Here is a 17,565-nt window from a genome sequence, read left to right as displayed (position 1 = left end):
TCTCTCCAGTTCTTTTCTTTTGGTAAAGTTCGAGCGTTGTCTTCTTTGATCAACTAGCTTCGATTCAACAACCTTGAGAGTGAAAGATTTGAATCTCTGACCTCTTGACCATCAATAGATGTTAATTACTGTAAAACTCTACTTAACTTGAGTAATCGACTTATTTATTCAAATTGCTCAAGTTATTTATTTAAATTTTTTAATAAATATAAAATAGTACCGTATAAACATATATTAATATATTAATATTTTTTAAAATCAACAATAAATTGGAAATTGTTGGGTGAACTAAAATTAATTTAATTGTATGAAACAATTTAATCTAAATTTAGTTAGCGTAGATTGCGTTATTTAAGTTAATTAGGTGTTTTGAACACTAAACCCTAGACTTTAAAGTCCAAGTAAAAGCCGAAACGAGTCCAAGTAAGATTAACATTAACTCACCCAGCCTGTTCAAAATCGTATTCAGGAGAACCCAAATTTCTGTAGCGAATTCAGATCTTCAAAAGTGGCGGGAGTTCTTTAATTGCCTCAAAGATTTCTTTTCAAACTCAGTTTTCGCTCTCCATTTTTTTCCCGCCGGAACGGAAGAATATCTAGAACAAATAACACCCGCCAATCGGGAAATGCAACCCCTGCTTCCTCTCTAGCGTCTTCGAACTCCCCAAAGGCCAACACCATTTGTTCAACAGATCATTTCCACGAAACCCCACCATTTGTTGCCTGTTTCTCAATCTGGGTTTCGAAGATTTTGATCTGAACTGAACTACAACGACTTAATGGGGAGCAAGAAAAGGGTTGCAGCCGATAACAACGAGCACAGAGCCAAACGGACAAAGTCTCCTGGAGTTCGAGTCATCGGGGGCCGGATCTACGATTCTGAGAACGGAAAAACTTGTCATCAAGTAATTTTTTCAAACTCTGATTACCTTTGTTGTTCAGTGTTTAGTTTTTTGGAATGTCGATGATTTCTCATGGTTTTTGTTAATGCTGTAGTGCCGACAAAAAACTATGGATCTTGCTGCATCCTGTATGAACATGAAAGGAGACAAGCTGTGCACCATAAAATTCTGTCATAAATGCCTTATAAACAGGTTACATTGTTGATTTCGTGTATTTATGGTCTTTACTTTTTTGGGTTTCACTTGTTTTTAGTATATATGGTGTTAAAAAGTTGTGTGAGGTTTCCATCTGTGCTCGTATTGAATGAATTTATTGGAAACTATATCAGATATGGGGAGAAAGCAGAAGAGGTGATGCTTAAGGGAGACTGGAAATGTCCCAGATGCAGAGGGCTTTGCAATTGCAGCGTTTGCATGTAAATCTGGAATTGTGATCCTTATTCCTATCTTAATCCGTTTTTATTAGAAGTTGTTTTGATTGAATGATCATATGATGTAATTGAGAATAACCATTTTCAGGAAGAAAAAAGGTCTTAAGCCGACTGGTTTGTTAGTACACACAGCCAAAGCAACTGGGTATTCTTCTGTCTCAGAAATGCTTCTAGTGAATGGTTCTGAGTGTCTAGATCATGCTAAGGATACGGCATTCGAAGTTGCTTCACCAAACAAGCACGCCTCTGAAGACGAGGTTTGATTTTGTTTAGTTGGTTGTTGTTATTGTCTTTTTTCACCGTGATATGTAAATGCTATGGGTGTATTTCTCAATGTTATTGGAAAAATATTGGCCTCAAGTTTTATCTTTTCATCTTGGTTAGGAATCACGACTCTCCACAATGGTATAATATTGTCCATTTTGAGCAATAGCTCTCATGGCTTTGCTTTGGGCTTCCCCCAAAAGGCCTCATATCAATGAAGATAGTATTCCTCACTTATAAACCCATGATCTTCCACTAAATTAACCAAGGTGGGACTCACTCCCAATAATCTTCAATCCTCAACAATCCTCCCCTCGAACAAAGTGCACTGTAAGCCTCCCCTGAGGCTTATGGAGCTCTCGAATAGCCTCCCCTTAATCGAGGCTTGACTCCTTTCTCTGGAGCCCTCGAACAAAGTACACCCTTTGTTCGACACTTTAGTAACTCTTGACTACACCTTCGAGGCTCACAGTTCTTTGTTCGATATTTGAGAATTCTATTGACATGGCTAAGTTTAGGGTATGACTCTGATACCATGTTAGAAATCACGACTCTCCACAATGGTATGATATTGTCCACTTTGAGCATAAGTTCTCATGGCTTTGTTTTGGGCTTCCACATACCAATGGAGACAGTATTCCTCAACTTATAAACCATGATCTTCCACTAAATTAACCAATGTGGGACTCACCCCAATAATCCTCAATCCTCAACAATCTCACTGGAAACATTTTAGGTTTAGTTGGCTGAGATCAATGATGGCTCTTTGTTTCTGTTCACATATTAACATTTGAAGATCCTAAGATTTTACTTGAGATGCTCTTTGTGGCTTCTTTTGGTTTTTGGCCTTGCTTTTCAGTGGTTCCCTAGCGTCTGGGGTGATGTCTTCTTCAGGTTTTTGTTGGTGTGGTTTTCAGTGGGGTTTAATGACTGAAGTTTGTGATGCAACTGAGTTTATTTGATGCACTTGACCATATTCAATGCAACTTGGCTTCCACGTTGAAATCCTTCTCTTGAACTCATTGCCTTGTGCTTATGCTTCTTAGATTCATATCACTTGGGCATGGGGCGTCTTTTCCCAGTGGCCTTTAGATTGTCTTATGTGGTGTGTTTCAGTACGTGTTTCTCTTGTTTCCTACCAAAGAAATGTATATGTTCCACAGGGTTTTTGCATTCCAGGTTTGGTTTCCATGCCTATGCTATTTTATTTACAAAGATCACATGCTTTCCAACAGGTGTCTGTCATGATTTCACCAAGGAACGAAGGGAAGGAAAATTCTTTAAATGGAAATAACGAATCGAACTTGAATTTGCAGAATCAAATTCCAAACTCTGAAAAAAAGGAGTTGAAGGACATGAAGCGTAAAGAACTGAAAGAAATAAGCAATGGAAATAAGGTTGATGTTAAATGCATAGAGGAAACTCTTAAGAAGCAAACTGAAGCAAATGGGACGAATGAATGTCTTTCCACGAAGAAAAAGAGCTCCAAAAAACGAGCCTCTGAGGATGCTGGAGAAAGGAATAGTTTGTGTCATGAGGACGCTTCTTGCCATCTAATTACAGCTGAAGAATCGACAGAAGTAAAAGATTTGGATATTCACAAATATGACAAGACATCAGAAGATGCGAAAAATAAAAGAACAAAGTTGAAAAACAAGCCACCTATGAATATTCAGAACAAGGAATTTGGTGCCTGTGTTCCTTTGCCTCCATGTTCTAAGTTAACCACAGTAGCAGATATTGAACTGACCACAGAAGATGTTGGCCATGCGTTGCAGTTTTTAGAATTTTGTGCAGCTTTTGGTAAGGTATGTGTATCATTTTTGGTTTCAATTCACTTTTTTGAGATCAGTTTTAAGATTTATTGAAAGGAAAGTGTAACGACCAAAATGGAATTTTGACCCATTATCCTTTATGTGGAGTTCAGCTAGAGCACAGTACCGTATCTGTTGATTGGTTTTCTCTTTCGTTCTTGGATAGGCTCTTAATTTAAAGAAAGGGCATGGTGCGTTAGTACTCAAAGACCTAACGCGGGAGAGAACTCCGAGAAGGGGGGGTCGAGTTCATGATTCACTGACTGTTCGATTTCATATTCAACTCCTTTCTCTGATATTGCAGGATATGGATGAAGAGTATGACTATAATAAGCTGAGGCTCTTATTTCTATTATTTGATTGAGCATACACTTTCTAATCTTAACCTCTATCTGTTCTTAGGTCTGCAATCTCTAGTCCCACAAATGACACAAGCTCATGGTTGCTGGATTTGAAGAAATGCATTTCTGCATCCTCATTTAAGATGAATGATCTCAAACCTGATTACTTTGATGGAGGAGACAATTGTTATGACGACTTAGACTTCTCTAAAAAGCTCAGACTATTGACTTACCTTTGTGATGAGGCTCTCAATACTACGTAAGTAAAGCCATTCAACATACTAATCTTTGATTGGGTTGGTTTTCAAATTTAATCTCTGTTTTCCTCCCAGAAAATTGAGAAACTGGATTGAAGAACAAAATGCTAACTTTGTGGAGAAACAAAAGGAAGTAAGAGAAAAACTTTCTGCGCTGAAGGATAAGGTAGCATAAGTTGGCAGTGACATCTATAAAGCTTGTAAGTAATTTTCCTTCAAATTTAAACTAATTCCTCGTTGTTTGGTTACAGGAGAAACAGGCTAAGAACAAATTGAAAGATGAATTTGCCAAAGCTCTTATTGCCAAGAATGGTCTTCCCCTTTCGATTGCCGAGCATGATGCTATTGTTGCGCAAATAAAAAGAGACGTCGCTGAAGTTCAAGCTGAGAAGCTTGTTGCATTGGAATTGGCATCTAACAGTATGCTCTGGAACTTCTTTCTTGTTCTTGCCATCGTTATTATCATTATTATTATTATTTAGGTAGCTTGGTGAGTCCCTCAGATCGTATAAAGTGTATTCAAATTCTTGTCTGAGCAAGAAAACTGTCACTAAATTAGTGTAATTGATCCCAGAGTTCTGTTCTTTAGTTGAAACTGAAGTAATGAATTTTGGTGTTCATATTTTAACCTGGAGGATATTGTTATTGTTGTAGAGAAACAAAGATCAGAAGCGACCAGGACAGTTCCCATCATTTTGGATGTTAATGGTCGTGTCTTTTGGAAATTAAGAGGCTTTGCTGGCGAAGGGAACATTCTGCTACAAGGTTGGATAGCTAGCTGGGATGCCTGTATTCTCTAGATTTTGTTTTTTTTTTTTTTTGTTAATAATTATAACAATAGAAGTAATTTCTGAATGGTAGATATGGAAAGCTGGGAATCAGTCAATCCAAGCGAAAAGTGGTCTATGTTTAAAGACGAGCAGAAACAAGAGATAGAGAAATACATTTCTTCTTTGAGGTCAGTATTACATTCCAATTCATTTCTTCTACACTTATTGCTTATGAGATCATGATTTTTTGGGATTAAGATGTTAATTTCCCGTCTTTCGCTGCAACGAACAAGTTTTTCTGGAGCTTACCCATTACTGCTATAGAGCTTCCTAAAGATCCTATAGAGTTTGCTGCTTAAGATGTTTTGTTTTGTTTTTGTTTTTGTTTTGAATTGGATCAATCCAGGTTGAAGAGGCCTCCTAGGTTAGTGGAAGTACCTCAAACTCTTCCAGATGGAGGTATTGAGGCAGCTTCAGTGTGTTGAAATTTGGCATCTGTTTTTTGTTTTAGGAGAAGATTGCCTAAGCAAATGACTTGAAAGAAGATTTAGTTTCCATTTACTTATGTTCTAAGATGGGATATATCCATTTCCTCTATTTTGTAACTTGAGACGAGCTTACTTCACAGCTACTTTACCAAAAAAAAAATTAAAAAAAAGGATAACCTCAGCTACTCTTGGCTGTGTTTTTGTACACTTGCTATGAACTTGTTTCCTCCCAAATCATGATTTGGTATCGATATATTTTAGCACTTAACAAAGTTGTATCTCTTCAAGCTGGAAAATCATATATCAACATATATTATGTTAACTGAAAACGTGAACATACGGCTGGATTCAAAATGGCGATGCCTGTATAAATGTGAACATATGGCTTCGGTTGAAGGATTCAACCAAATCCAAACAAATAAGCTATTATCTTTGAACAGGTCGACTTTGATCCAAGGAGTTGTGGTTGTAATGGAGGATTCATAAAGGAAAACGAGTGAATCACCACTCAGAACAACTATTCCGACTATAATGTTTAGACGAATACTGTCGCTCATCAGCAATGGTTAGTCTCATAATTCGTTAAGCAATTTCACTTTTTTCCGAAAACTAACAAGATAAGTGTATAATTGTTTTGTTTGATATTTAAACAGATGAATTCACCGAGAGTAACGATTGATAGAACGAGGAAGTACCTGAAAACGACGAGAACGCTATGATGAAAGCCATCGCACACCAACCGATCACAGTCGGCATAATAGCCGCCTCAAGATCGGATTTCCAGTTGCGTAGTTGTCAATGGATGGAGTACGTAATTTGCATTTGTAAGGAGTGTTCAAAGGTTATTGTGAATCATGGCTTAATACGGAGTGGTGGCGATTGGCTACGGAATAGATTACTGGATCGCGAGTACCTCATGGTGAACTGGCTGGGGAGAGGATGGTTATCCTCACAAGAGATTACCCAGACCCTTGAATAAACAACCTATAGTTCCAACTCATAATCTCATCATACTATTATGGATACGGTCAGTCTTCTCAGTAGGCCTCATATCGCCATCATGATTAAGGAGAGACCATCCTCATGCATACCAACCATCATCTCCCTATGTGGTTCCTTGTCTTCATAATCATAAAAGTACAAAGGCAGAATCTTCATCCATTAGGATGAGTTTAGTTGAAAAGATTAACCACCGACTCCCTAATAGTTCTCGTATGCTACAATCATTAGAAGTGACCCCATCTCATAGCAAGCTAGTAAAAGTACGTTATTGTCATCAGTCTCAAGGTTTTAAAACGTGTTTACTAGGGAGAGGTTTTCATACCGATATAAAGAATGCTTCGTTTCTTCCTCTCTGCAACCGATATAAGATCTCACAATAGATCAGTTAACCATATGTCAATCAACCAAATTCTAACAACGGGTTCATGAGCTTTAGACATATAACGTTTAGAAACAGGAATTGAATGAGAGTTCAATTGTATTGCTTTTTATTAAACAATAATAAACAAGAATCCATATGATATACAGAAGAGTGTGACATCATTTGAAGATGGAAGATATCTGCACATTTTTGTTCCTTTCTGCAGAATCATCAAACAGATCCCTCCCTTATCCACAAACCAACATTCTTGTTTGTTTATAGAAAAAAAAAAAAAAAAAGAGGAAAATAATGGAATTTACAAAGAGAATATTTTAACTACAAATTTGGAACTCAACAAACCAACCTATAAGCCAAGGGGCAGTGCTTTTGCAGTCATCATACGAACAAAATACAAATTACAAGCTGCCTCTCTCTAATCTTCTAACAATTAACTATGTCAATAAATGGCTGTATCACCCTGCCTGCTAACATGACGGCGGTTGAAGCTGCTTAAGCCGCCGTACCACCTGCTTCATCGTCGGCCTCGTCGACAGAGAATCGACTGTACACACAACTGCTAAGTGTAATACTTCAACCAGATCATCATGGGGGCCTACCTCCCATAACCCTGATGTGAAGAATTCCTTGGCGCGTCCCTGTGGAAGCAGCATACATGCCCAAGCTACAATGTTAAAGCCATTACCGTACGAGGAAAACGAGGGATCTAGTGCTTTCTTGTCCGAGAGTAGCTCGAGAAGCACCACACCGTAACTGTACACGTCTGCTTTATCAGAGACACGACAAGTCATGGCGTATTCGGGAGCGACGTAGCCGAATGTTCCAGCCACACCTGTTGTAGCATGGGTTTCAGAAGTCCCAAGAAGCCTGGCCAATCCAAAATCAGAGAGATAAGCATTGAAATCGTCGTCTAATAGTATATTGCTCGGTTTCACGTCGCGGTGGAGGACTCGTGGTACGCACTGATCATGAAGATATGCAAGCGCACGGGCTATGTCCAGTGCGATCTTGTGAAGAATTCTCCAATCCACTGCTCTTGTAGATCTCTCCTGGATGAACTTTTCCAAATTACCTCCTGGCAAATAATTATATATCAAGAACATCTCTGTTTCACTGGCATGGTAACCAATTAAGGTGACGAGGTTCGGGTGGCGCAGCCTTCCAAGAGTTTTAATCTCTGCATCGAACTGTTGGACGCCTTGAAATCGACCAACAGCGAGGCGTTTTATTGCAAGTAGCACTCCCGATGCAATCTCTGCTTTGTAAGTTGCCCCAAACCCTCCACTGCCAATGCAGTTACTGGTATTGAAATTGTTCGTGGCACGAACGACATTCTCAAATGTCAAAGAAACCCCAATATCAGTAAAAACCGTGACTTCCCTTCTCATTGATCCAATAACTTTAGACCTCGAATTCCACTTTCGGGTATATAGAAACAGGATAATCAAAGCAATAAGAACAGAAACAATGGCGGAGGCAGATGTAATGGATGCTATCTCAATTGAATTGAAGCTGCCACCTCCTCCAGTCTGTGGTACAACATCAGACGGTGAAGCTGCAAGACTACTCGGGTCGCCAACTGAACCTCGCATTTCAGACGATGGCACTGCCAGTGAAAACATATGGCACGAGCGTAGGTACGGGTTTCCAATCGCACCACTACATTTAATCATGTTGTTTGATGGCAAGGAACCAGACAAGTTATTGAATGACACATTAAATGCAGAGAGTGTAGTAACATTTGCCAAACCAGAGGGAACCTGTCCAGAGAGTGAATTATTGTTGAGCAGCAGAACTTTTAGGCCTCTCAATTTAACAAGATCGACTGGAATTCCACCCGAAAGATCGTTATACGCAAGATCAAGCAACTCCAAAGCCTGCAACTTTCCGAAGGTCGAGGGTATAGAACCATTAAAGCTATTGCCAGCCAAACAAAGGTACTTTAAACCAGCAATCTGTCCGAGAGAGGCCGGTATGTGATACTGAAACTTGTTCCAGCTCAGGTTCAGGTGATTCAGAGCTAATAGATCACCAAAGCTGGGAGGTACCTCACCAGTCATCTGATTACGAGATGCATCCAAGAACTTGAGAGAACCACAGTTTTTACCAATTGACTTAGAAAATGGACCAGATATCTTGTTATTGCTAACATTGAAGATCAGTCCTCCCATGTCCTTACATTTCTCAAATATACTATCAGGGAATGGCCCGGTGAGCTTATTACCACCCACAAGATAAGCATAAACAGTTTTCTTACCCAGTCTTTCACGTGGAATCGGAAACGACAGAAGATTTCCTGTAAAGTTATTCTCCCCTAAGTTATGTACTATCAGGTCATCATCTCCAAGAAATTCAAAAGGGGTTGCACCTCGAATACTAGTGGTAAAAAATGCAAGATATCGAGACGATGGATCATCAAGATCCAAATATCCCCTTGAAAAGAACATCGGTGGCGAGCTTGGCGAGCAATCATTGCCACAGAACACAGGAATGTCTCCAATAAAGTGGTTACCACTAAGATCAAACAGAGACATATAAGGAACTGGAAGGTTTTTATCGAGCTCACCAGAAAGCCGGTTGGAGCTTAAATCAAGGACTTTGAGCTTTTTGCAGACGCTAAGCTCACTAGGAAGCTCCCCATAAAGGTAATTACCAGCTAAGTTAATCATCTCCAAGCTTTCACACTTACCCCATTTGGAAGGGAATCTGCCTTCGAGATTTGAATTAGGAGCCCACAGTATCTTCAGCTTTGGAAGGGCTGTTATCGACTCAGGTATACTGCCTGCAAAATAGTTAAAACCATCATCACTAAGTTCGTCTTCGTCTGTGTAATTGATCTTCGGAATTGGATCGAAGAGATTCGAGAGCACAAGAACAGACAACTGCAGGCAGTTTCCCAGCTGAGACGGTATCGGACCACTGAGGCTATTCCTTGAAAGATCGAGCACTTCTAGCTTCTGTAACTTAGCAATGTCAGCTGGAATGGCTTCCTCCAACATATTAGAATACAGCAACAGTGTCTTCAACTGATTGCAATTTCCCAAATTGCTTGGAATCCCACTGACCAAATAATTACCAGAGAGGTCGAGATGCTCAAGCTTTCCACAGTTATTTCCAAGCTCACTCGGAATGGTTCCTGAAAAAAGATTAAAAGACAAGTAGAGCCCTCTCAATCGACCAACAAACCGTGGAATTATCCCATTCAATCGATTTCCAGCTAAATTCAAGATCTCTAAACTCGCACAACCCGAAAGCGAGCTAGGAATCTCACCAGTAAGCCTATTGAATCCAAGATTAAGAACCCGCAACTTGCCCAGTCTATGGAAATCATCACGAAGCACCCCAGTTACGGAGTTTCCTTCCAGATCAAGAACCTCAAGATTCTCCAATCCAAAAATTTCAGGAGGAATTCCGCCTTCAAAACCATTAAACGGAAGCGACAAAGACCTAAGCTCAGTGAGCTTCCCGATCACCGGCGGAATCTTCCCAATCAGTGAGCCTCTAATACCCACACAACCCCTCCTAATTCCAAGCCCATAAAGAGGAAATTTAGAAGAATCAGAGCACAAATGACCTCCACCGCCATTCCCGGAAATGTTGAGTGACACAACCCGAGAATTCAAGTCGCAAGAAACACCAAACCAGACACAGCAATCAGACCCACTCGCAGTCCAACTCGCAAGCAACCCCGATGGATCAGAAACAGCATTTTTGAACTGAAGAAGCACCGATTTATCTGAATCGCCCAAAATAACTTCAGTCTGAAATAAAATAACGAAGCAGAAAAGCAAAAAGAGCTTGGAAGTAAGTATCGGCAAAGTGTTTACACAAGAAGAGAACCATTTGATCACTGAAAACGACAACAAAGAGGTACCCATTCCCGAACCCCCCCCCCCCCCCCCTTCGGAAGGGCCTGCTAGGAGGAAAAAAAAAAAAAAAAAAAAAAAAAAAAGTAGCTTTCCAGAAGAAAATGAAGACGACGTCCAAAAAAGGAGAGAATCGTGCGAGAAGGTGAGGTAGAAGAAGAGCAAGAGGTCTGAGAACCCTAACCCTAACCCTAATTCTATTCTGGTTCAAGAAAACAGGAAAGGCAAAGGGAGGACGAAGGAGAGTCTTGGAGAGAGAAGATTCATTTTCAAACTGTCTTCTTTTACAGAATACGCGTTTTTCATTTTCTTCTCCTTTCTTTTTTTTTTTTTTTTTTTTTTTTTTTCTCTTCGTATTTAATTTCTGCGGGAGAGATATAAATTTGGGCCACCGGACATACCGGTAAAAGTGGGCTCCACTGGGGTCAATATAAATGAATTGAGAAATTGACGAATTAAATTTTCACTTTTTTTTAATTATTATTTTATTAATAATATTTTTATCCGTTGAATTATATTTAAATTAAATAGGTGGGAATAAAATTGAAATTTATGTAACGTTTTAATAAAAATGAAAATTGGACCAATTATGTAGAAGGACAAGATTTTTGTAAAATTTAGTTAAGAAAGAGAGATTCCCATAGCTTTTTGCCACGTGGGAGTTCATCCACAACCCAAAGGTGGGGACCACACAACTTCTTAATACTTTCCTTTTTCATTATTATTATTATTATTATTATTATTATTATTATTTTAATTTTAATTTTTTTTTTTTGTTGATGGAGTTTGATGTTAGGGGTAATGAGGTCCAGGAAAGATAGGGCCCATGCCCTTAATAGCCCATTGGTCATTTGTTGACTTATATTTCACCACGTTGACTTGTTTGACTTGGGAAATTACAAAGACTTTTAGGCTTTCCATTTTCCTCTTTCAACTTGTCTTCAAAAATAAATTTAAACGATATATTTGGTTTCGTATACTTCAATAGACGTTGATGTAAAGTGAGAACGTTCACGGAAGAATTCCAAAAATTGAAGCTTTAAAAGAGATGTGAGCTACAAAATGTGTGGTTCTTACGGGTGGGAGAGAGTGAGAAGCTTCCTCACGAGTAGTCGTAGGGTTAGAGGTCACATCTTTTTTTAAGTTAGTGATTTGCTGTTTCATATACTCGAGAGTTATAACCTTGATTTGACACTTAGTTTGTTCGTACGATATCGAGACTTGGACATACAATGATAATTTTTTAATGTTACTTTTAATTAGAGATATTAACAGGTATGACCCATAAGAGATAATTTTTTTTTTTTTTTTTTTGTCTCATCCCACAAAATTCTCTATTTATTTTTACTCGGATCCTGACAGAATGCTCGAGTTAAATAATTAAAAATTAGAAATAAAAAAAAACTCTAGTAAAATATTTTATTAAATATCATAATGGACAAATATTCTAAAATAAACAATATACAAAATTTAATATTTTCTTTTCATTTGGTATTTTAATAAACATTTTATGAATTGTAAATAAGAGGGTAAAAGGGTAAATAATAAGAAAATGGAGGGCAAACAGTGGAAAGAAGCTGAACAAAACAGCTTGGTGAGTGTTAAAGCATTATCCCCAATCTCCTACGAGGGTTTGTTTCAGTTGAAGCTTCAGAGCTCATCAAATGGAGAGAGCAGCTCTTCACAAGCATTTCCAGAGCTTCAATGGAATAATTTCTTATTCCAATTCTACCCTCTACCCATGTACGAAATTACCCTTTTCTTTTCTTCTATTTTATTTCCAGATTTTCATTTTTTTTTTTTTTTCCATTTTTTTTGGAGTACAGTGAGAAGACGAAGAACAGAACAGCAGAACTCAAAGTGCTTGTCGGGTGCTTCTTCCTTTCTTCTTCCCAAGCTGCCTACTGCCTCCAAACATCAGCAACGAATCAAGGTTTATCCAATTTCACTGTTTTTATGGCTTTTTTCTTACCATTTTCAAATAGAAAACGAAGTATGTGTTGGATGATAAAAGTCCCACATCGGCTAATTTAGAGAATGATGGTTAAAACCATGAGAGCTTATGCTCAGAGGGGACAATATCATACCATTGTGGAAAGTCGTGTGAACTAAGAGTTACGAGGGAATGTTTAGGTATATGCGAGTAGTAGAAGAAGAAGAAGAGCAAATGAAAGTAGTGATACGTATGTGCTTTTGGAGCCTGGAGAAGATGAGAAATTTGTCTCCAAAGAAGAATTGGAAGCCATTTTGAAAGGTTGGCTTCAAAATTGGCCAGGTGAAGCTCTTCCACCTGATCTTCAACGCTTTGAATCCATTGAGGAAGCTGTTTCTTTCTTGGTTAAGTTTGTTTGTGAACTCGAAATCGATGGAGATATCGGTTCCATTCAATGGTATCAAGTTCGTCTCGAGTGATTCTTCGCACTTTATAACCCTCTCTTGACAAGAAAATTTGACTGGGTTTTTTTGAATTCGAAATGATGGTTGAATTTGGTGTAAGTAAACGAAGAATAGGCTCATGCATCTCCTATACATATATTGACATTTATTGAATTCATAACTCTGGTTTATTGGGTTCATCTCTTATTTATTTAGTTCATAACTCTTTTAGTTCCGGTTGAGATGTATTGAGTTTGATTAAGTATCTATTTAGTGCCAGTTGGAAAAATTTTGTTGAGAAACACTTTGATTATTGAGATTTGTTGGTACATGTGTATGTAAGAGAATTTCTTCTTCTCTAAACTACATAAATCTTTGTATATTTTTGTTAAATTTTCGTTTATGGGTATTTGAGAGTACGATCAATATTGCTTCCACTTCCATTACAACAGAATTCAATGACTCGTATTGATTTGTGGTCACAAAGGAATGATTTAACACAATATTAGTAGAACAATGAATTAAATTCTACTATATATTCATAAAGAATCATAAAGAAGTGATACAAGAAGCAATGGAAATGAAAAGAGAAGAACTCATGAAATTTTTGAGGCCCATAAGAACACATTTATTCAGCTATGAAGACTCATCTCTGAAATTCTGAGCTCATGCATCTGCATCAACAGAACAAGAACACAAAACCCTTCAAACTTCTTAATCTAAAAGAATGATAAATTATAACAAAGAGTTAGTTAGAGAAAGAAGACAGCTAACCTTGGAAGGGACAGCCCCTTTCCTGGTTCTGGCGAGAAGGCCTTTGGTGATAGGCGACATCATCAAATCCGTCGGACTTGTATACCTACAACAACGAATCACCACTTTCAAATTCACCACTCTTCACATCGGACACCAAAAACTCACACTTCTAAGCCATTACCTTTCGTGATATTTGAATGCTTTGGGCACTTTCAGCCGATTCGGAGTACCATTCCTGGGCAATGCAATGCCCCCTCTTTGTTTAGCTTCTCCAGCCACGTTCGGGCTCTTCGGCACCTTCAATCGATCCATCATCAAACCATTTACAGGGACCAAAATCCTCTGTTTTTCCTCTGTTTTCTCATCTGGGGTTGGCGTTTTACACTCACATTTTGAACTTTCCTTTTGGTTTTCGCCTTTTCCCTTCTTCTCTCGATCTGGGGTTCCGTCTATGGGCGTTTCAAGTTCTGGGGTCGCCGTCGTTTCGCCGGCGCCGGAAGTTTCAGATTGTTGTTCGGAATCTACAGGTTTTGACTGAGTTGGGGTTGTGGGAATGGTTGGTTCAGTCGCAATCTCCATGGGAACCGATGAGCTTCGAGGGATTACAGATAATCGAAAGGGAATGAAGAAGAAAAGTGAAGATTCCGTGGAAATTTGAGCTATGAGGAAATGGATTAGGTGAGAGTTATTTAATGGAAAAACAGAGAAGTGAACGTTGGGGAAGATGGGGAGAAAAAGGTAACAAACAAAAATAAATTTCAACGGTCGATTTTAGCCGAAAAAGAGAGTTTTGACCATTTTCTGTATTCAAAATAAAGTTTGGGCTTCTATTTGGGCTTGTTATCTGCCAGAAGGCCCAACTAAGCCCATTTTCAATCTCAAGCTCAACCTGTCAACATCAGCGATAAAGTTGAATTACTTTCAACTTTCCACTTTTTCTATAAAAAAAAAAGTAATTTTAAATTAAAAAAAATTTAAAAAAATACTATTAGGGTTATTTTGGATATAAATTGTAATATTTTATTTTAAAAATATAAAAATATTTAAAAATATATTCAATAAAGTGAAGAATCGAACCATCGACTTTTAAAAATGATAGTTGGTGTTTTATCTCCCTTATAATTTTAGAAGTATAATAATTTTTTTATTAAGTGGATAATAAAATCTATATTTCAAATTAAAATATTCTATAATCATACAAAATTTATTTATTAAAATAATAATAATAATAATAAATGAGCTTATTTCAATTTTAATATTTTATACTAAAATTGGGTCTTTTTATTCGTCATCAAAAGATACACTCTGAATTTTACAATATTTTGTCGTAGATAAATATCTCAGATAAAATCGGTAGGCCCCCTTCCCTACATCGGTCTTAACAGTTTAGGTAAAAAAAAAATTGACTATTAGGTGAATCAATTTTGACCATTAGGTGAATCAATTTTATCCTAAATTATTAAATTCAACCATAAATTTATTTTTATGAAAATTACAAATAATTTTGAATTAAATAGTTTAATGAGTATTATGACACGTAGACTAAATGATATTTTAATTAAAAACTCATGAAATTGTATAATTATAAAGTTTTCGTTTATTTGAACCAAACCCGACTTAAATAAGTTTATAACCCAATTCAAATCGTTTAATTCGAATATATATATATATATATATATATATATATATATATATATATATATATATATATATTAGGGTTTGTAGGGTAAAAAAAAAGAAGTAAATATGATATTTATTGCAAAGGGAGTGGTTGGAAGTGTTTATTATATAATTATGTTATTTAATTTTGTGTGTTCCATTGAAAATGGTTTAGGTATGGTCAAATCCCTACAAAATGATTCCTTTCATGGTTTTGTTTCAATAAAGAAACAACAAAAAACAAAGCTAATAAACCCACAAAGGGGAAAGGATCCTTCCATGGGAGATGGGACAACATTGTCTTTATTCTTATTACCTACTTTATTCATTTTTAGGTTTGTCTCCCTTTTATCTCGCACTCCCTCAATATGGGTCGAAAAAAAGAGAAACAGAGTGATGGGGTTTCTCTCGTTCTTGACATACCGATCGAGAGCGTATTGAATATGACTTCTGTTTGGTGTAATTTTGGGTGGTTGACCTATTGAAAATTTTTAAAAAATTAATTGATTTATTAGTTATAAAATTAAATTTGTATGAATAAAACCCCGCATTTTTTTACTACTATTTCTGTCTCGAACCCTAAAAATACCTTTACAAAATTATTTTCATTATTTGAGAATTGAAAGTTACTGTTTACATCAATAAGGTGTACATTTATGTTCGATAACTCGACCATAAAAACTCCAATATTAAGCGTATTTGCTTTCAATCATATTTTCGACATGAAATGTTCGAGTCTTTCTCAAATATGTAAAATGCAATCTATTAAACAATAGGTTAAAAGTTATAATGTCACATAACTTTATATTCAATCATATATATATTAGAATAATCTTAAAATAGCAAAAATTTAAAAGGTAGAAAAGTAAGAAAGAAACAAAATAAAAGATTTAGTTGAAAGTTCCCATTTGGTAAAAAGTGTGATATTACTTTTAGATAAATGGATTAATAATTACACGTATTCAAAAATAGATAATTTTGTATCTAACTGTATAAAAGCAGGGGCGGAGCTGAATATGCAACAGCAATCCAAGGACGCATACCCAGACGGAAACTAAGTTCCCACTCTCGACCCATGTAACATGCTACACCAAGTAAGAAGTGTAGAACAATTAGCTCATAAGGACCACCATTGTATAACCATTCATCAACGGAAATACCAGATAGATGAAGACTAGAAATTGCTGAATCAACTGCGAAACCGAGTTGGAGAGGGGTGAAACAACTCGACCGAGAGGGAGTGGAATCAATTAAACTAAGCTTTGCCAAAAAAAAAAAAAAAAAAAAAAAAAAAACTTTTTTTCCTAATTTTGAAAAAAGAAAATTTGTTAGCAAAATTAAAGTATTCATTTATCACAACTACCAAACATTGCCTTATTTGAAATTACATTATATTTTATTTATTATTTTTATAATAATATAAAATAAAATACGCATTTATTAGGCACCTGTGCTACAAATTCGATTTTATTTTTTTAGTTAAATTCTCTAAATTCTTTGTATTTATGCGACAACTTCTCAAAATTAAAAAATTATGTCTATTTTATTTTGTTTTTTTTTTTTTTTAATTATCTAATAGTTTAATAAATCTCTAAATTATTTTAATTTTTTTCGAATTTATATCCGGACTTACTTTACATTTTTTTAAAGTTTATGGGACTACGAAATACTTAAGGTTCTATTTTATCTAATAAATCAATTATTATTTTCTTAAGATTTAATAATTAAGTATATATTAAGCCCAAAATTAAAAATTTAAGTTATATTATATATTTTTGTTATTATTTAGAGATTAAATAGACAAATGAGACTAAACTTGTAATTTACTCCTCTCCAATTTTTATATTTGGTAATCTAAAAAAATATTGGTGTAATCCCTTAAATAAGGGAATTAATCAGTCAACTTTCAATATAATTTTTTTTAAAAGTAAAGTTAATGACAATAACAAAAGAAAATTTATATACAAATTTTTTAGATTAAAACAAAACAATTAGTTTAGCAATTAAAATTAATAAACACTAAATTAAAATAATTTTTTTAAAAATATTCAAATTTTGAATTTTCAGTGGAGAATATCGAAACTTACATCTTATGAAGTGATGCAATAATATTGTTCGAGATAAGTTGAACTATGCTCGAGTAAATTGCTTATGAAAATTTTCCCGAAGAGAAAAAAAAAAAATGAAGGCAAGCATCAATAATTTCCTTTGTTTTTATTATGTTTTTTTATGTTAGAAATTAAATTTATTGGTGTTTGTT

The 17,565-nt window shown here is 36.1% G+C and overlaps 3 protein-coding genes and 1 pseudogene across 5 annotated transcripts; 2 read left to right on the top strand and 2 right to left on the bottom strand.

The window, feature by feature from the left end:
* Positions 1-450: 450 nt before the first annotated feature.
* Positions 451-6,418, top strand: LOC111789388 (Zinc-finger domain of monoamine-oxidase A repressor R1 protein). Of its 3 annotated transcripts, XR_015419815.1 has the most exons (13): positions 451-905; positions 997-1,094; positions 1,232-1,318; positions 1,422-1,590; positions 2,833-3,405; positions 3,578-3,729; positions 3,814-4,011; positions 4,085-4,175; positions 4,261-4,429; positions 4,664-4,774; positions 4,871-4,967; positions 5,708-5,832; positions 5,921-6,418. XR_015419815.1 is itself a non-coding variant. In XM_023670148.2 (12 exons), exons 1-12 carry the CDS (start codon positions 780-782, stop codon positions 5,262-5,264), a joined length of 1,869 nt encoding a protein of 622 aa, XP_023525916.1. In that variant the 5' UTR covers positions 451-779; the 3' UTR covers positions 5,265-5,474. The 3 variants fall into 3 exon arrangements, 2 of the variants coding, with proteins under 2 accessions (XP_023525916.1, XP_023525915.1); XM_023670148.2 differs by lacking the exons at positions 5,708-5,832; positions 5,921-6,418 and adding an exon at positions 5,186-5,474 and having other exon boundaries at positions 2,914-3,405; XM_023670147.2 differs by lacking the exons at positions 5,708-5,832; positions 5,921-6,418 and adding an exon at positions 5,186-5,474 and having other exon boundaries at positions 452-905.
* Positions 6,419-6,792: 374 nt separating this feature from the next.
* Positions 6,793-10,537, bottom strand: LOC111788728 (LRR receptor-like serine/threonine-protein kinase RPK2 pseudogene; annotated as a pseudogene).
* Positions 10,538-12,104: 1,567 nt separating this feature from the next.
* On the top strand, positions 12,105-13,090 carry CRR7 (chlororespiratory reduction 7). The gene is made up of 3 exons (XM_023669593.2): positions 12,105-12,257; positions 12,341-12,447; positions 12,648-13,090. The coding sequence occupies exons 1-3, from the start codon at positions 12,179-12,181 to the stop codon at positions 12,924-12,926; spliced, it is 465 nt and encodes a 154-aa protein (XP_023525361.1). The 5' UTR covers positions 12,105-12,178; the 3' UTR covers positions 12,927-13,090.
* A 309-nt stretch (positions 13,091-13,399) lies between these two features.
* LOC111788976 (hydroxyproline-rich glycoprotein family protein) lies at positions 13,400-14,339 on the bottom strand. Its single transcript, XM_023669582.2, has 3 exons — positions 13,828-14,339; positions 13,665-13,749; positions 13,400-13,564 (listed from the first exon to the last, which is right to left on the bottom strand). Exons 1-3 carry the CDS (start codon positions 14,223-14,225, stop codon positions 13,523-13,525), a joined length of 525 nt encoding a protein of 174 aa, XP_023525350.1. The 5' UTR covers positions 14,226-14,339; the 3' UTR covers positions 13,400-13,522.
* Between the last annotated feature and the right edge of the window lie 3,226 nt (positions 14,340-17,565).

Source organism: Cucurbita pepo, chromosome 2, assembly GCF_057944985.1.
Source record: "Cucurbita pepo subsp. pepo isolate OVF chromosome 2, ASM5794498v1, whole genome shotgun sequence".
NCBI classification, from domain to species: Eukaryota; Viridiplantae; Streptophyta; class Magnoliopsida; order Cucurbitales; family Cucurbitaceae; genus Cucurbita; species Cucurbita pepo.
This window is presented reverse-complemented; position numbering and strand designations above follow the sequence as displayed.